Raw genomic sequence first — 18,368 nt, forward strand, 5'->3', positions numbered from 1 at the left:
GGGGAAGCCACTAAGATTGTGAGGCTGACCACCCTTGATTCTGAGGCCACCAACCCACCTGTCACAATATAGGATTGCTGAACTCCGAGGTCTTGAATTACCAGTAGTGCCCCAAGTTGTACAGTAGTGATTGTCCTGGAGTTGTTGATACCCAGTTGAGAATGTGTGTGAAGATAAAACCATGAGGTTTCCAGAAGGTAAGAAAAACCCAATTCAGTGAATCAACTCAAAAGTCAACTTTTTATTATTGAGGAGATGGGGTGAGAATATTGAGAGAAAGGGTCATTTCTGTCTTTGCAGGAAATGCTGGTCACTGCTCATGAAAGCTCAAGATGTTGCATTTTTTAAAAACTATAGCATTTTTTCCAAAAATATCATTTCTTTCCCCTCCCTCCCCCCAATTTTGGAATCAGACCAAAGTCAAGGTACTGTCCTATTTCTAATGGGAAAATATATTTATTTGAGATTCAGAAGTGTGTCTCTGCAAACCTCTGATTGCTTCAAGAAACAAATCTGCTTTAGACTATACAGCAGGCATGGAAACCATGAGACAAAATTTATTTCATGCTAGAGTTGTTTTGCATAACATGGGGCATGCATCTTTACTGTGAAATGCTAACTGCATACAATGCTGGTTGTCTTTTAATCAATCTGGAGGCAAGTTTCTCTCCAGTAGTCTCCTGATCTTTGAGTGGTCTCCTGATCTTTGGGTTCTCTGAGTCCCGTTGGAAAAGTAACACTTGGAGAATCCAGACTCTACTCTTTAGGAACAATTGGCCATGAAGGGCACTCACGTTGGATCTCTACACCAATGGAATATAACAGAAACCAGAGCTGGGAAATTGATCTAGACTATGATATGTCGTCATGGGTCTTGGGAGAGAGGTCCATGGGTCACACACATGCGGAGGAAAACAGAGAGGGAGAACGGTGGAGGTGATGTATTCTCACAATTCTAATTGGATCAAAGTTCTCGGTGGGTTTCCATAGGAGAGATGAACTATGAAGGCATGGTCAATATGACCGATGACAGGCCGATCGCCTTTTTTTTTTAAACCATTACTCTGTATCTTGTGTACCAAAACAAAAACAAAAACAAAACAAAAACAAAAAAGAAGAAGAAAAAGAAGAAGGAGAAGAAGAAAGAACCGTACAGGTTTGTGAAGACTTCACAGTCTGGCTTCAACAATGTATGTAAAAAGTAAAAGGACATTGAAAGAAAAATCTAGAAGCTTCTTTCTGATTTTTTTTTGTTTCTACATGAATCATACAATTGTAGGTTGTGGTTTGTCTGTTTTTCTGGTTACTTCATGCAAGTCATGCTAAGGAAACCCTCCCTCCCCCCCACCCAAAAATAAAAACAAAAAAAAACAAAAAAAAGAAAGGAAAAAAATCTTCTACAGTTTGTTACCATTGGGTTGCAGAGAAAGCCTATGTCCATCCTAGAATAAGGCCCAAAAAACCACGCGGACTCATCCTGCAAACCTGCGTGGCGGGATTGACTCTGTCCAAGGGTGAGGAGGGGCTGCAGATCCACCCAGATGTTTTTTTTAGCCACCAGTGTCCTCGGTCCTCTGGCCTTGTCAAGTCACTCTCACTGCCTCTGTTGACATATACTTAGCAATGACAGGGCTTTCTTTGCAAAGATCTGCATGTAAAGAATACAATCAACACTTGAGCTTCTCTCCCTGCCTTCTGCTTTCCCAGGGTTGCTGGTTACTTATTGTTAAGGAAAGAGGATGAGGAGGGAGGAGGAAGAAGAAAAGGAAGGAGGAGAAGAAGGAGCGGGAAGAGAGGGGAGAAGATGGAATTGTTACATGCAGAGACTGATATAATTCTCTCCAATTGGATTGTTTGATGCTCCCATGCAATCAGCCAGGCTGACACACCTCTCTCTCTCCCTCTCTGTCTCTCTTCCCTACTTGTTTTCTGAGCAATGCTTACTCTTTAGGATAGATTCCTGTATTTTTCTCACAGTGCTCATGGGTTCAAATTTCAACAGAGTTCCTAAGCCTCAGAATTTTCCTGAGAAAAACAAGTAATCTGTAATTGGTATGTGTCACCATTGCCCTAAAGCCGACCACTGTGGGCTTGGGAATGGTTACCTGGAGGCCATGACAGCCAGGGAGGGGATGTCACCATTCACCAAGCATATGTTAGCCGTGGCATCACCCAGAAAAACAGCTGCCCAGTGCTGTCCACTGTTCAAGTTGATCTTGGCACCAAGACCATGCAGCATCCTGTCCAGGCCACCTTGGTGCTATTGTAGGGGGCTATCCATTCCCTAATGCCACCAGGAGCTCCTGAGATCACTGGCTACTACAAGGAAATGTGGCATCTTCCGGTCCAGTGTTCCCTGGGTCACGTGCAGCATAGCCAGGGTTGAGGAGGCAGCAAAAAGTACTTTGGGAGGGGAAGGGTTTTAGACCATTCTCAGTTACTGATCCAATGTACTATAGAATAGAGGTACTGGGCACCCAAGACTGGCTGAGAGCTAGGCAGGAAAAATGGAAGGATGAAGCCCCAGGAGAGAGGGCTCCTGTTTCTTCTTTTGGCTGCCTGGGCTGCTGAGGCTTGGAGGCAGGGCTGTAGCTTTTCCTTAGGAGAATAGACTCCAAGGACAGCATTGGATCAACAGCGAAATGGGCTAAGAATAAGGTCTGGTAGAGGCCAGATGGGCAGGCCTTTGTTCCATCATGCAGTGCCATGCTGGGAGGAGGTTCACCAAAAGCACTTTTCCCAAGGCCATTGAGGCAGAGGCAGGAGGAGACAAGGAACAAGGATGTTCTCCTGATTCAGACAACAGCAGGAAGCAGGCAGGATGATCACTTGCACCCATGGCCAGAACTCAAGGGGCCCCAAGAACTTTTCCCCAAGTCTCTGTGGAGATGCTACCAATCGCCTTGAGGCTTTCTGGTGTTGCTTTTCATTTTTTGGTTTAACCATAGTGAATGTTTGAGCACTTGGAAATAATCCCAAGCTACTCCAAGCTGTTGCTCAAAGGATATTCCCCCACCTACCCTCAGCATTGGAGAGCTCAGGGAGCATGCACCAGGTAGGAGGCTGCTACAGGCATGCACATCAGTGACAGTCCAAGGGGCAACAGGGCCAATGCAACGCCACCAGAAGGGGGCTGCCTTTCCCCTACTCTTCTCCCCCTCCCTGGGACCAACCACATGCCAGTGCTTTGGAATCTCTAGCCCAAAGGGCTGGGTATCATTCCCAGAATTTCCAAATATAGCTTCCACTAGTAGCACACATAGGAAGCTACCCGTTGCCACTCTCCCATTCTCCAGCCCCTGCCATGCTCAAGCCATGATAAAAGGCACCTGAATCCTCCAGTGCAATCAAACTAAATGCCTCATTATAGGCAGAAAATTTCAGGGCAGAGACCCATCATTTGGAAGTGGTAGAGCCTTGCTGAGCATAGGAGCCTCCAGATCTCAGGCCCTCCCCACCTGGAGCTAGTCCACCTTCAAGGCATCTGGGAATTCTGATCCCTTTCCCTTTCCGGAACTGATACCAGAAGGCACAGACCCCTTCCTGACTGTTTCATTCATTTCATTCATTTAATCAGAAGTGCATATGAATGGCCTACCAAGAGAAGTGCTAGTCCCTGGCCTAGAGCTAAGTCCTCCTCCCCTCACCCTACTCCAAAAGACTGAATCAGCAGCTACTTCAGTGGCTTATGGGAAGGAAGAGTACTTGTATTTCTAATCACAACACCATGCCTGGTGGACACAGGGAGGCCCTCCGGCCACCTCCCTCTTCCATCCCTTGTTGTTGTTGTTGTTGTTTGGGGGGGGGGGGCAGGTGGTGTTATTTTTTAGGGAAACCGATTCAGAACCCAAGAGGCCTTTTCTGGAATACGTGATTGTGGCCCATGGACCCCAGAGACAGCTGTTGTTGAGCCCTCAGAACCAGGCTAGCATTAGCCAAGGGAACCGGGGGTGTTCAGTTTCCAGGGCATTTGCCTGATGGGTGAGATCTTCCTGGGCTGGACCAGGAAGGTAAAAACTAGCCCAACATCAAACCGATGTCTTTTCCTTCTCTTGCCTAATCACACCATCTGTCAGAGCAGCTTGGAAGACCCAAGGCCTCTCAGCAAGAAACTGAATTGCCCCCATGCAGATCCTTGCTGGCATGCCTCCGGAAGATGGCACTGAATCAAAGTTTCCTCCAAATACTCTTTTTCCCCTTTCCTTTGCATCTTGCCCAGCTAGCATGGCTGCTCAAGGAGACTGAGCTATGGCATTCCTTCTAGTATTCCATGTTGAAGAAATGATTCAAGCATCCAAATGCAGACATGAGGTTGGCTCTCTCTCCTCCCTGTATCCCTCCCTTGAAGTGTCTCTACCACCCCCTTCTCTGCCCAGCCATGCCCCACCAGAGAGATCCCAGCTCCCCTTCTCCCTCCTCCCTTCCCTCCCCTTCTACAGTGAGGGGGCAGGCAGGCAGTCCTCTTCCCCAGAGCACTGGGCCCCTAGCCCAACAGCTACTTGACCTCATCTACATACCCTTTCTCATTCCTCCACCAGGCGGGCACGGGTACTCCCCGGTTGATAAGAGGAAGCAGGGTCCGTATCTCTCGCGGGTGCCCGAGCGGGTAAAGGGCAGGCCCTCATCGGGCGTGAGGGCCTGGTCTATGTGGGGGCAGTCTTCGTTCGCCAGCGCGGCATTGGCCACCTCCCCGTTCAGTTTGGAATCTTCAAACATATAAGCAGAAGCTATTGAAACACTCAAAACCATTTAGTGGGAGGGAGGAAAGGCTGGATGTCAGGGAGATAGCTGCAAAGGGAGCACAATGGTCGGAGGCACCATGGGTGATTCCTGTCCCCTCCAAAATCAAAACAGGAGGTGGACAAGGGGGCCGGGAAGGGCACCAGCTTTACTGTGCAGTAACAACCTACTGGCCCAAAGAGAGTACCAGGTGGGGTTTGCTCAAAGTTTGCAAAAAGATGAGCAGTGTGATCGGGCCGGTGGGCTGCAGAGCTAATGCTGAGGCCAGAGTCCAGCAGAGGGCAGATGGCACAGAATGGACACATGGATGGCTCACAGGGGCAGCTGTCAGACACGGACCTCAAGGAAGGAGACAAACGATGAATTGGGGGAGGGGTGGGCAGAAAGTCACCACCTAATAAAAGCAGAGCTTCTCTTAAATCCTAAAACCATCCCCTCAGAGAACCCAGGCTAATCACTCAGTCTGCTTCTTTCCTCTGTAGAGAATGGGTCACAAAACATTTCAACCCCCTGTAGACATGAGGTCAGCCACTGAATTTGCTCCATCCCCATCCAAAGACCAGCATAATCGCTCAATCCTGAAGATATTATCCTGGTCACTCGGTCTTCATCCTTTTATGGAAGCCAAGTTCATCACTTAGTTTGATGGATTCCCCCCACAGAGCCAGTGCCCGCTTCTCAGGCTTCTTAGCCCTTAACTCCAACAATGGACCAGTTCCTGAGTCTGATTTTCCCCCTGTAGAGATCAGGCCAATTCTTTAGTCTGCTCTCTCTCCCATAAAGCCCAATCCAGTTGGTTACACCCAGTAGAAATCAGCTTAATAATCCAGTCTTGTTGAACTGTTTAGAGAGATCAAACCAATCGCTACTCATTCCTTCCTTTTATTGACGAAGCCAGTGGCTCAGTCTAGAAACTTGACCAGTTATTTAGTCTACTCTGACCCTGATTTAAAGGCCAGATCATTAACTTAGTCTGTTCCATCCATATATATAGAAACAGAGGTCTTATAGAGATAGGGTTAGCCATACATAATATTGTAGACTTAGAGGTTAAAGAGATATCTGAGATCATCTAGTCCAACTACCTCATTTTACAGATGGAGAGATAAAGTATGAGACAAGTGAATGGGAGAGAGTGAATAGGTTCCAAACACAAAGATTGTGATTCCAAATCCAACATTCCCCTCACACTTCCTCTAGGTCTGACTTGTCTCCTCGTGGAGACCAAGCAGACATCTCTGTTGTATCCTTCCAGCCTTAGAGATGGGTGGATCACTCAGCCTAATTGATTCCCCTGATCAGGACTAGACCAGCTATTCATTTTGTTCTCTTTTAACATAGACACCAGAATGAACCACTCATTGCTGCTCTATCTCCCTACAGAGACCCAAACTGATTCAGATCGCCCTGTCCTCTCTCCCTACCACCCCACCACTACCACCAAAAGAAACTCCTCATTCTCCTTGTCCACCCCTAAATTAAAGAGCCAATCATACAGTCTGTTCTATTACACATAGACACTGGACTGGTTATTTGATTAATTCTGTCCCTGTGAAGAGACTAGGGAGATCACCCAGTCTTCTCTCTCTAGACCCCAATTTAAACCATCAGACAGCTCTGGCTTCCCATAGAGACCAAATTAATCATTCAATCTATTCCTTTCCTCTTTTGGTTAGATGACTCAATTATTCTACTTAGTCCTTTCATACACACCAGTTAATTGCATCCTATATGTTCTCTATAGACAGACTGGGTCACTCATTTTCTTCTGTATCTTCAAAAACATCACTTAGACAGCTCTTATCCTATTGAAACTAGGTCTGGCCCTCAGTCTGCTCTTTTTCTCCAAAGAAATCAGACCGATCACTTCATTTACTCTTCCACCCAAACAACCCCAGTTTCTTCTGCCACTCTGGCTTACTCCTCTGGCTGCCTAAACCTCCCAGTGGCCTTTGTCACTCAGGGTATTTTGAACAGGAACAAGGATAATGTATGAATGAAGTTGTGACAACAGAACATGAATTTGGGGAAATAAATCCATTTTCTGTGTCTTCTTTTGTGAATGGCGCTTGCAAGGCCAGCACAGAATGATATGTGTGGAAAACAAAACAGCCACCAATGAACTTGAGAGAAATACGGAGATGAATTTCAGCCCTGTATTTTCAGGGATGTCTATGTAGTCTGATCTCTTCACAGCCTGCCTCCCGTACCCAAAGTCAAAGTGAGGGCTCAGGGTTCAAGACTCAGAGTGATTCGGAGGGGCGGGGTCTTTGCCTCAGGGCAGAGAGTGGATAGCAACTAGTGAGCTTGATTTCTCAAGCTGGCATATGCTATTAGCCAGGCTGCTTCTCTGATAGTCATTCTGAACCTAGTTTTGGAGAGAGGGAGCAGAGTTTGGGGTCTGGAAAAGATGAAGAAAGATAGCTGATGTCCCTGCCTCTAGACAGGCTGAACTTCTACTGGGAGCTTTCCCAGGACTCACTACCACTCAAATGTAGTGGACACTCAGTAATCTGGGAAAACAGCTATTCAGGGACCAGTACTTAGCTTTAGTTCTGTGAACTAAAGGCCTAAAGCAGTCATACCTGCCACTCAAAGTCAACTTCACAGCCAAAAGTGAGAAAGAAAAAGGCAAGTGTCACCCATAACATTGTGTGGGTTTGGTTTCTTTTTCCTTCATCATTTTGGATCCTCAAAAGAAGTATTTGTTTGGATAGGAAAGAAAAATCTCAGCCTCCAAGCTTGCTAGAAAGAAAAATATTAAAATAAGCTACCCCAAGGTTGCATACCAGAACTAAAGGTCCCTTTTGAGAGACCGAAGAGGGAGAGGGGAAAGTTTGTATTTTTTTTTCCTTAAAAATTAGGAGGGAAAAGTGATTAATAAAATTTCCCCATGTAATCGGTGCTGTTCTGTAACCACGCACAGAGAAGGGATCCTCTTCCATGCACACAATCATGTAAGCCACAGAGAAGGGGCCCCCTCTTTTGCACACATCATGTAAGTACACGCAGAAGGGACCCCCTCCCATGCACATATCATGGCAATACATACAGAAGGGACTCCCTCCTGTACACACATCATATAACTACAAAGAGGCAGTCAGTCAAAATAGAAATGGACCAATCAGATTTATTAATAAAGCAAATCCAAAAAATCCCATTATAATTTTGGAAATTAAAAAAAATCTATTGTACAAGATCTTAAAGCTTTTCACTTACAGTGCGTTTTCTTGACAATTCACATGGGTTCCACACCCCTATTTACTCTGAACAAGAAAGACCCAGTTACCAAGGTAACTCTGACATCACATGGTACTGTGCTTGGGGGATTTCTGAGATACAGCATATCTCCTCTTGGCAGCGTGAGTACACACACGCACACACACATGTGCACACGCAAACATGCCCCTGCCCTATGGTGTGCCCTGGACTTTGACTGGTCCAATGTCTGCCTTGAAGACTAAGCTACCTTTCAGGCCTTCTGTGACAGGCTGGCTTGGGCTGCTGGCTGCTGGCTTCCTCAACATGGACCTGTGCTCTTTGTGGGGTGACCTCTGTCTTGGGACCAGAACCTATCCCAAACTAGAGTGGCATAGGGAATAGGGAAGGGGAAAGGATTTGCCCTGAGAGCTAATCTCAGTCCCTGACAATAGCTGCCCTAAGAGAGAGGTTCCATCTTTATTTTAGTTACAAGGTTCTTTATGGGAAGGTTGAATGGGCAAGGGAGGTAGCCCTATTCGGTGCCCCAAAAGGGGAGGGAGCAAGACTGCACAGAATTGGAGAGGTGGAGGTTTTTGGACCTACCTCTGCTGGTTGGTCCAGTCTTGTTGGGAATATACGATGGTTAAAAGGGGGTGGAGAGAATGGGGGAGTAGATATTTCCTTCCAGAGGTCAAATAGCCTCTGGGAATGTACAATAAGCCCCCAGTGGATTACATAGGTCTTTTCCTATCCATTAAGGGATGAACTTTCTTATTGCTCCATCCCTTATGGAGTGGAGACCCTCAAACCAACAATAACAGAATCAGATCCCAACCTGTTCCCCTAGATTCCATGCAACATAACTTACTCTCTTCTCCTGCTGTCTTTGCTAGGTAACCCATGGATCACAGGATTCAAGATTTAGAGCTAAAAGGATATCAAGTTCAGCAACTTCATTTTACAGATGAGGAAACAGAGAGACTTGCCTAGAGTCCCATAGGTAGTATTTGAGGTGGGATTTGAACCCAGGTTTTCCTCACTCCAAACCTGGTTCAACCACTATGACATTATGCCTCCCAGGGTCTCCAGAGACTAATTCTCTGCCTACTTCTTCCTCTCTGCCACTTACAGAAATCCATTTCCTTAAACTGTTGGGTTTAAAGGGACTCAGAACTTGGGCCTGATTTTCTGAGCCAGAATCATATGCCATCAGAAGCCTGCAGTAGGATGATCTTGGACCCAAGATTATGGTCATTTCTTTGTGGTCTCCAGGAAACCAAGGTTCTATCCTGTAGTGAATAATACTCAGGATCTCATTACTACTATTCCCCAGGCCCCTAGCCCTGCTCCAGGTGGAAAGGACAAACAGAGATATGAGAGGGAGCTCACGCCAAAGTAGCATGCCTCTTGTTCTGTGACTTGACCACAGAGCACTCCCAAGGTCCAGAAAATACTGAACTTTCTCCATTCTTTGTCTTTATGTGGTATTTGAATGTGGTTCTGGCCTGAAACACTCACAGAAGATGGAAGATATCAAATCAGGATCTTTGCTCCTGGCCCCAGTTTCTGCTAAGATACCTGCAAGAGCAGCAGCAGCAATTCTATATCCTGATAATCAGGCCCATGTCAAGGGTCTGCTTATTACCGGGTCATTCAAAGCCCTAGGTCTGGCTCAGAAGTCTCTCTGGAAGAGAAGGGTTGTTTTTTTCTGAAGGACCCTTCTCCCCACTCAGATGACCTTGCCAGGGCTCTAGAAAAGAGGGCTATGAAGTAATGGCAAGCATGTTCACCTTCCAACCTCTAAACTCCTTCAGACAAATTCCCTTTCTCCATCTCCCTGCACTCCACTGGGTAACTAGATCCCAACTGGTTAGTCACACCAGGATCTCTTGTGCTCGTTGTCAGATTATCAAATAGGATTCTGCCACATGTGGCTGGGACATTGTGTGGCTGAAGACAGAGCAAGGGAGAAGGAAATGGATAGGGATAAAGGGTCAGTAATTATAAATGAGCCCAGATTTGGCGGCACCTAACAAGTTGACAAATGGAATTTGGGGGTGGCCATGATGAGTGAGAATGAACTCAAATGATCCCTGAAGCATTGTGGGGTGGAGGGGGAGGGAATGATGCTTGACAGACAAATCTCTTTGATTTGTGTCAGTTGGAGGAGAAGGAAGGACCATTGCTCTCTCCCTAACCCCAAGCATGGCTTGGAGAGCTTTAGAAAAGGGGATGGCCAGACTCATAGGACTCTGGAGTCTATCATGACATCCCAACCTAGGAGAGCCATCCAAGTTATATCAGGCATTCTGCTGAGCAATTCAGTCCAGTTCCCTCCTTGGATGGGCTTTGGGTCTAAGTTGATGCTTTGGACTCTTACAGACACTGAGCCCACAGGAGGAACCTTAGAGAGACTACAAAAAAAAGCCATAGACTTAAGGACACCCCAATCCCCAACAGAACACAGGAAACTATAGACTGGCAACAATGAAATGGTGACATGGATGAAGTCTTAAGGAAATGGTTTCCAGGCTTTGAAATGAGCTGAGATGAGCTTCCATGGGAAGGATCATTTTTTTAAAACTTTGGAGCAACAAGTACAACTGGGAGGGCCAATGTTGGTCCAGGCCACAGGGAGACATCCTGATTCTCCATGCCGATGATCTGCCCCAAGAACCACTTACTCTTCCCATTAATACCTGGCATCAAGAGAAGGTCCCACCCTCAGAGGATATATGAATTCATGGATTTGGGGGACAGATGGAAATTTCCATGTGGTTTGTTTTGGGATCTCCACAACTGGCCAATTTTCGGCTCAGGCTGATGGAGTTTGGAAGAAAAACATCACAGAATAAAATGGGACCGCCTGTAACACACACAAGTTATGAGCAATGTACAAGAACCAACAAGTTAATGTCAACAAAATGTAGAGAGGGAGAGAGAGAGAGAGAGACATGGTTAGTGGGAGAGAGAAAAAATGTGAACAACATAGAAACATTTATTCCTAGTCCTAAAAAAAAATCAAATTTAACTATTCTAGGCTTCCTGTGCTCTTCCCCCCCAGGTTTTCAATCTTCCCCAACTGGAATCTGATACCCTTCACTTTACCAGCCAGCAGCTGGTCCCACATGGAAGGACTCCTGTCGGAGCTCCTGTCCCCAGGGTTCTGCTGAATCATCAGAGGGGATCATGGTTTCCCATTGGCCACAGGTACCAAACCCTGGTTGGTTGCACCTTGAGAGCCCATCGGTCCAGGAGTGGGGAGCCAACCTACCTCAGAGCCTATACTCACCGCTTGGCTGACCAGGGTCCCTTCAGAAAATGGTGTCCCCCAAAAGAGACTTTCGCAGAATATCAAGGCGAGCCTGTGGCCCATGGACCCCACTCAGCTGGCCATGCCCACCTGCCCATGGCAGAACTCAGCTTCCACCAAAGACTTGTGACAGGGCAGGTGGGCAGACTCCTTTAGGCTTGGGTGGTTCTCTTGGAACTCCCTTCTGTGAGCTCATCTTTAGAGAACCAGAGGTGCTGCCCCTTCCCCATTTTTGTAGCTCCGAAGAGGGAAAAGCTGAGAGCCAAGGACTTTGAGGAGCTCCCCAGGCTGGAGTCTGCTCCCATCCTGCCTTGATTTACCTATCATCCTCAGTGGACACACTCTACAAAGACTCTAACTCAGGCACAACACCAGAGAGAACTGAACCAACACGCACAGGAGCCAGAGTGGACATGACCCACGAAGACTGACAGATGGGAAGAACAAAAGGAGGAACAGATTTGGGCCCAAGCCCATGGTGAAATGGGGTTGGAGATGCTGGCTTACTCTGCCTAGAGCCCAAGCCCAGCCGGTCCTTCTAGCTTCAGGTGAGCATGGACTGGAATTACAGGTCAGGTCAGGGTGAGTTGTTTGTTGAGAGAGAGAGAGAGAGAGAGAGAGAGAGAGAGAGAGAGAGAGAGAGAGAGAGAGAGAGAGAAAGAGAGAGTGTGTGTGTGTGTGTTGGAGCTGGGAGAGGAAATATAGATGGGTTTGATTATAGAGGGAAGAGGTTAAAAAGGAATTTTCTTTTGGGAGGGGAGTAGGACTTTTCTCTAGGGATTGCAGTTATGAAAACTGGATACCCATCTTCATCTAGCCTGGCTAGGGTGTCCTGGGGCTGAGCTCCACCAAAGGAAGAGGGAAAGGCTCTGGTTTCCTGCCCCCCTCACCCTCGTACTAGGGGTTGCTAATAGATGTACCACACATCATGAAAGATCTGACCAGAGGTGAGACTAGAACCCAGTCTCTCACACACTTTCCCCTGCACCAAACCACCTGGTCTGACTTGTCAAGGTGCTGCAGTCCCAACTAAGACCCTAAAAGGTGGGGTCTCATGTCCTGCTTACATGTCCATGCTGCTGCCTTTGCTGGATTTCATACTCCCCACTCCATCTCTTTCGAAATGCCTCAGTTGCTCCCCTCACTGTAGCCCCTTCTGCAACAGCAAGCAGGAGGAAGAAAGCAGATGGGAAGCCATGTAGAGACATGTGGTCAGCTATGCCAGCTGCGAATGAATGTATGTGGTGAGGGAAAGGAGGGTCCCCACCATGACCAGATCATAGGTTTATAGAACCATAGATTCAGAGCAGGAAAGGCCTTTAAAGATCACCTAATGCAACCCTTCCATTCTTTAAGAAAAGAAATGGAGGAGACACAGAGAGAAGCGATTTACCTAAGAACACACAGGCATTTGCCATTTTGTGAATTCTCTGTGGCCAGTGTTTCCATTCTCAATTGACTTCTCCTCCACTGCCTGGTTCAATCCTGGGCAAGCTTCCCTCTAATTATTAGAATGTAAATCTACTGAAGCACCTTTCTAGCCAGGGAGGCTGGAGTTCTAGGAGTTTCCCCCTTGCAGAGAACTGTCCAGCATGGGAATTGTGGAAAAGAAAAGGAAGGTCTAGTGGCAAATGGTTTCATCTGCCATATGGAGTAGGAAGCTCGCTGTGAAAGCAATGCAAATGTTTTCATCTATGAATGGATACAAATGTCTTAAAAGGATAATACTTTTATTGGCTAGTAGAATTGGGGGTATCCCCATTCCTCAGGAGCAATAAACTAATGAATACTTTCAAGAAGAGAGGTGGCAGGGATGCCAATCCCTTATTCCCAGCATTGGCTCAGCCTTGACCCAGAACTCTGGGGCTTGTGTGGCGGTGGACAGAGCAAGGAAGACAGGCTGAGAGCTGGCAATACTGCTTGGGACTCAGTTTTTGTCCTCCTCCCACCTATCCTGGGAATGAGAGCTCTTTCTTGGCATCCTAGACCCAGTCAGCCCAGCCCTCTCAGATCCCGAGGAAGGTTTTTCTCACCCTATTTTGATTTGAGATTGTGCCATCCTGAGTTTTGTTGGCATGACTACCATGAATTCCTTAGTTAGCAAAATTCACATCCCTAGAGTGTATGTGGGCATATGTGTATGTGTGTGTGGAAGGTCATAGACTTTCTGGATGCTATGAAAATAGACTTGCATTGCCTTAAAGAAACTATCTTTTGTGAATTTCAGCAGTGAACGGTATGTCAAGTTTAATTTCCTCCCTGGTGATGGGAAAAACTTTAATGGTATATGATGATTTTTTCTTTTTATTCTGCCAACTCCCTAAGGAAGGAGAGGCATCATGTAAACTAATTAATTACTTAGGAATAAAGGTGTCACACACCAAAAACCCATCGTGCAAACAGGAGGCTCCTTGTTTAACAGAGCAAGTTGTGGGTGATGATGATAAGAAAAAGAAGAACAGTAATAACAGTAATAGCATTTATATTGTGCTTACAAAGCACCATTGGTTATATATCATGGCCATCCCAAAAACTCTGTGAGGTAGGCAGTACAGGTATTATTAACTCTGTTGTAGAGTAGATAAATGAGTTCTGGATAAATTTTGAATTTTCCACAGGTGGAAGACATCATTCTCAGGGAGACCAGGAAAAGAAGCAGGGCCCTTGAGCATGTATTTGCAGGCAAGAGAACCATAAAGGGTGAGCTAGGGCCTGGAGAACTAGAATTATAGTTATGTAAAAAGATTTAACTGGCCCCCAGCCTAGGGGTGGGGAAATTTCTTTTACATACGTTCTTAGTGACCTAACCTGATGAAATACAACAGTAAGGGCAAAAAGGGGGAAGGAATGAAGGGGATACTAGAACAGGACCATGAATTAATTGGAGCTAGAGATGAAGAAGAGAGAAAAGTAATAAGGGATTTCAGAATAGTAAATCACTGAATCGTGGAGACCAAGCAGATCCAGCAACCAAGAAGGTCAAGTCCTCAAGCCAGGGTTAGAGATAATCAAAGGTTTAGAAATGAGTAAAGTAGAAATCCTTGGTATGAATGTTCAGAAAATAGCCCAGAAGGCATTTTTCATGATTTTCCTCCTAGATATTCTTAACATCTTGAAGTTGTGACCCAGGGCTCCATCCCTCTAGTCTGATCTCTCCTTGGTCTAAGAAGACCTCCCCCAAAACCACCCTTGACTTACCTTTGCCCCTGGACCTTCTTTCCCTCTAGTTTCATCTCTTTTCTTTTCTTTGATATCCTGTCCTTGTTTACCCAAGACCTTCTTTATCTCCATCTTTCTTCTATTCCAGGAGATCCTGTGCCTTCTCTTTTTGCAAAAGCCCTTTTACCTCTATCCCTTACTCTCTTCTCTTGATGGATATCTTATACCTCTAAATCTGATCCTCTGTTCCCCTAGAGCAGGAGTTCTTAATCTATGATCTATAAATTTGTTTCCAAAAATATTTTGACAATTGGACTTCTATATAATGTTTCCTTTGTAATTCTATGTGTTTTATTTTATGTATTTAAAAACATTGTTCTGGGAAAGTGTCTTTAGGTTTCACCAGACTGTTAAAGGGTCCTATGACAAAAAGAATCCCACAGCTTAGGAATTCTTGCCCTAAAATCTCTTTTCTATCAGCTCAAAGTCTTTTTTTTCCCATGAAATTTCCATCTTTCCATTCTTATCTCTTCTCTCCTCTTTTGAATCCCTGTCCTTCAGCCTTGACTCTATTCTGTTCTGAAAGCTTGTCCCTCTAATTCTATCCTGAATCTGTATCTGGACCCCTATTCCTCTAGTCCAGACACTTCTTTCTTTAGAGACACTATTTCTCTGGCTCTGACCATCCCCTAATCCTGACAACTGAGGCTCTCTAGGCCAGACCTTCCTTTGCTCTCGGAGCTCATGTCTCTCCAATTTTGATCCTTTGCTATCCATGGAGATTATAATGATTGATTCTTGTGAAGTTTGGGAGAAAACTCGGGACTGGCTTACATAATTCTATTTTTCAGGTGATGGGGAAAGTTTTGTGCTATTTCTCTCCCCCTTCCCCTTTGGAAAGACACCAGACATTTTAGCTAAGATATCATATAAAACAGGAGTAAGGATGCTAAAAATCAACCACCAATCAAGTTTCCTGATAAGCCTTCTGAGAGTGAGCCTGATTGGCTGAGAATGAGCCTGAAGTTATAGGCTAGATACAAAAACTCAGGCCAGAATATCCAGGTGGCCCAAACCCAAATCACCATGGAGTGTCTTTGTGCTGAAGAATTTCCTGAGGGAAAAGGGGAGTCAAGGAAGCTAGATGTTATGCCAGGTGCTCCTAGCCTAGGGAAGATAATGCTGCTAAACACCGAGTTGTGTATAGATATTTGGAGATATATGGATACATATATACTTCTAATTATTTAATGAATATGTAGATATGTAAATACTTCTAATTACCTTACCCTAGTGTATTGTTTCTGAAATTGAAAATTCTCTTTTCTCTTATGAATTGGAATTGGGATAAGGATTGGACCTGTGCTGTCATTGGAATGGAAAAGAAAACTCCTTTTACCAATGCAGATTGGCTCCTCTCTGCAGTTTATAGTGTTAGAGAGTCTCCTAGAGCAGTGAGGTTAAATGCCTTGCCTGGGCCAAATGCCAGTCAGGATGTGTCAAAGGCTAATCTTGATCTCAGAACTTTCTGAATCTAAGCTGGTTCTCTATCTCTACTGCATTGCCTCTATTCTTGTAAGATCTAGAAATGCCTTTTATGCCCTGGAGCACAATAGTGGCAGAAGGAAGAGGAGAAATTGTGAGTGGATGCCAAAACTGGACAGCCTATTTTGGCAGTAAAAGCATGAAGAGTAAAAGGTAATTAAGAAATAGGCAAGGCAGATCTTTGAACAGGAAGTCAAGTGGGCTCAAGGGCCAAAAAAGGCCAAAAGGCCTTGTGGTCCTGAGCTGGAATTTAGGGATCAAGGAATTATAGGAAAGATAGAAAAGTGAAAACCAGGGTCAAAGTTGGGATTGACACTAAGGAACTAGAATCCTAAAAGGCAATGTGGTTCCTTTTGCAATAGAAAGACATTTCACAGAAGGAAGTAGATTAATATACACTCAACACTAACAAATTATGAAGATGCTAAATATGGTGGTTGTACTTATATTTAACTAATTGCATTCAAAGCCCTATCTGATTCTGGTCTGTGGATGAGGAAATATGATCTCGGGTCTCCTTGCCCTTTGCAAATACATTAGTTAATAGAGATTCTTGGTTGGGATGCTAATAGATGTCTCTGACAAAAGACAATATGATCTTACCTTCATATTAAAATAAAAATATAAATTGGTCAATTGTCCTACTTCAATAAGTAATGGTGTTGCTATGCTACTTTTGGCTAGTTTAAGTAATGCTCTTTTAGATAGATTTCTACCTTTCGTAGAGAAAACTCTTAACAATGAGAGTTGCTCCAAAATACGAAAGGGTTGCCTCAGAAAGTATTGAGCCCCCTATCACCAGGGGACTTCAAGCAGAGGTTCTATGGTCATTTAGAAGAAATTTCTGCTCAGGAACAGATTGGATTAAATGATCTCTGAGTCCCTTCCATCTCTAAAGATTTCTATGGTTCTATGATTCTTCAGCAAGCTTATGTGGTTTATTTAGTCCAAGGTTCAAAGCTGTTATCCTTGGACGCTTTGTCCTTCTAGCCATTCTCCTTATTTTCCTCTGAATGCCCTAACCCTCTGCCATCCCTCTGGCCCTGCTCCTAGGATTTCTGGCCCTCCAAGAAGTAAAGTGAAGCATCAGATGAACCCTGGGGTCTTACCCAGGAGAGCAGTTATTTTTCTATCCAATATACCTTATGATCCTATTTTTGCATCTTTCTCCTGTCTCTTTGGGGTGAATCTTCAGCAAGAAAACTCACAGAGTCAAGGGCAGTGGTACTGGCCAAAAGAAGGGGCTTCACCTAACAAAACCAGCTGGAAGGGATATCGGGATCTGCTACAGCAGGAGGGTTCAACCCCAGTTCAAATGGATGCTCTACCACTCTTCAAGTAGTAGACTGGTGTTCTCTCCCCTGCTTTCCTTGGGCCATAGGCTGATATGGGCAAAGTATGAAGCTGAATATTTTATTTTCTTCTCCTGGCTCACTCATGCATGACAGAATGGAGTGAGTATGCCAGCAAGGGAGTGAAGAGTGGGAAGGAGTGTTGGCATCAGGGGTTAGGGTTGCAGTTGAGGTGGAAGCACTTGCAGAAATGATGAGAACAGCCTCCATAGTAAGGGGAGGGGGTGGTAGAAAATGAATCCAGAGCTCAGAAATCCCCACCACTCCCAAGCAGCTGATCTGTCTACCTGCCCGTCCCGCCCTGGTTGAGCAAGGAGTAGGAAGGGGTGGCCCAGGATGGGACTTTTTCTCTTTAGGCTAAACTCTGCCTTTTCAATGGTTTGGCTTTAGCCAAACCCGCCTGTCCAATGATTCACCGCCTGCTCTCAGTTGTCATCATCTTTTTTACTGATGCCATTGCCTATGAAAACCACTGTGTCTACAGAATACATCGATGCTAGTCCATGGGTAGAGGTAGATTATGGGGTTTGAATCTTCAGTTCAGATCAGAGCCCCATAATTTTATGTGCTATTTGTGGATTCTCATAAAACTGAGAGAGGCCCATGATGACCACTAGCCATGGAATACTAGAATATATCCCTCAGTGACTAGTATTGTTCCCCCGATGTGGAATTCACATGAAACTGATTTTACACTGGCTGGGTTGCTCATATTGCTGTGGTTAATCCCAGTTGGGAGGAAACCCCTTCCCTGCCCTGACCCCCACCTCTCCCCACCCCCTGCCTTGCTGTCACCCCCAGCAGTTATGTCTAAGCCTGGCTGCTCACACTCGTATCCACTCTATTTCTCCTTCCAGCAGCCCTTTGCATCAGGATGCTGCTGGAAAACTCTGGATGGACCACTCAACCCAAACCCTGGAGAGAAGCAGACATGGAAAAAGCTACTGTCGTGCCTGAAAGCTTGTAGCTACAAATGCTGAACATAGCCTAGTGTGGCGGTACAGGATGGGGCATCTGCATGCTATGAAGTATGCATGTTACAGCCAGGGGAAGCCCTC

The 18,368-nt window shown here is 45.5% G+C and overlaps 1 protein-coding gene across 1 annotated transcript in view; it reads right to left on the reverse strand.

The window, feature by feature from the left end:
- Positions 1-228: 228 nt before the first annotated feature.
- The window catches only part of KCNC1 (potassium voltage-gated channel subfamily C member 1), an 80,204-nt gene continuing 62,064 nt past the window's right edge, over positions 229-18,368 (reverse strand). Inside the window, exons 3-4 of the mRNA XM_044680752.1 lie at positions 4,518-4,706; positions 229-1,648 (exon numbers count right to left, since the gene is read on the reverse strand). Coding sequence (XP_044536687.1) covers positions 1,584-1,648; positions 4,518-4,706 — 254 coding nt within the window. The 3' untranslated portion in view covers positions 229-1,583. The remainder of the gene's footprint in view (positions 1,649-4,517; positions 4,707-18,368) is intronic.

This window comes from Gracilinanus agilis, chromosome 6 (genome assembly GCF_016433145.1).
Source record: "Gracilinanus agilis isolate LMUSP501 chromosome 6, AgileGrace, whole genome shotgun sequence".
Lineage (NCBI taxonomy): Eukaryota > Metazoa > Chordata > Mammalia > Didelphimorphia > Didelphidae > Gracilinanus > Gracilinanus agilis.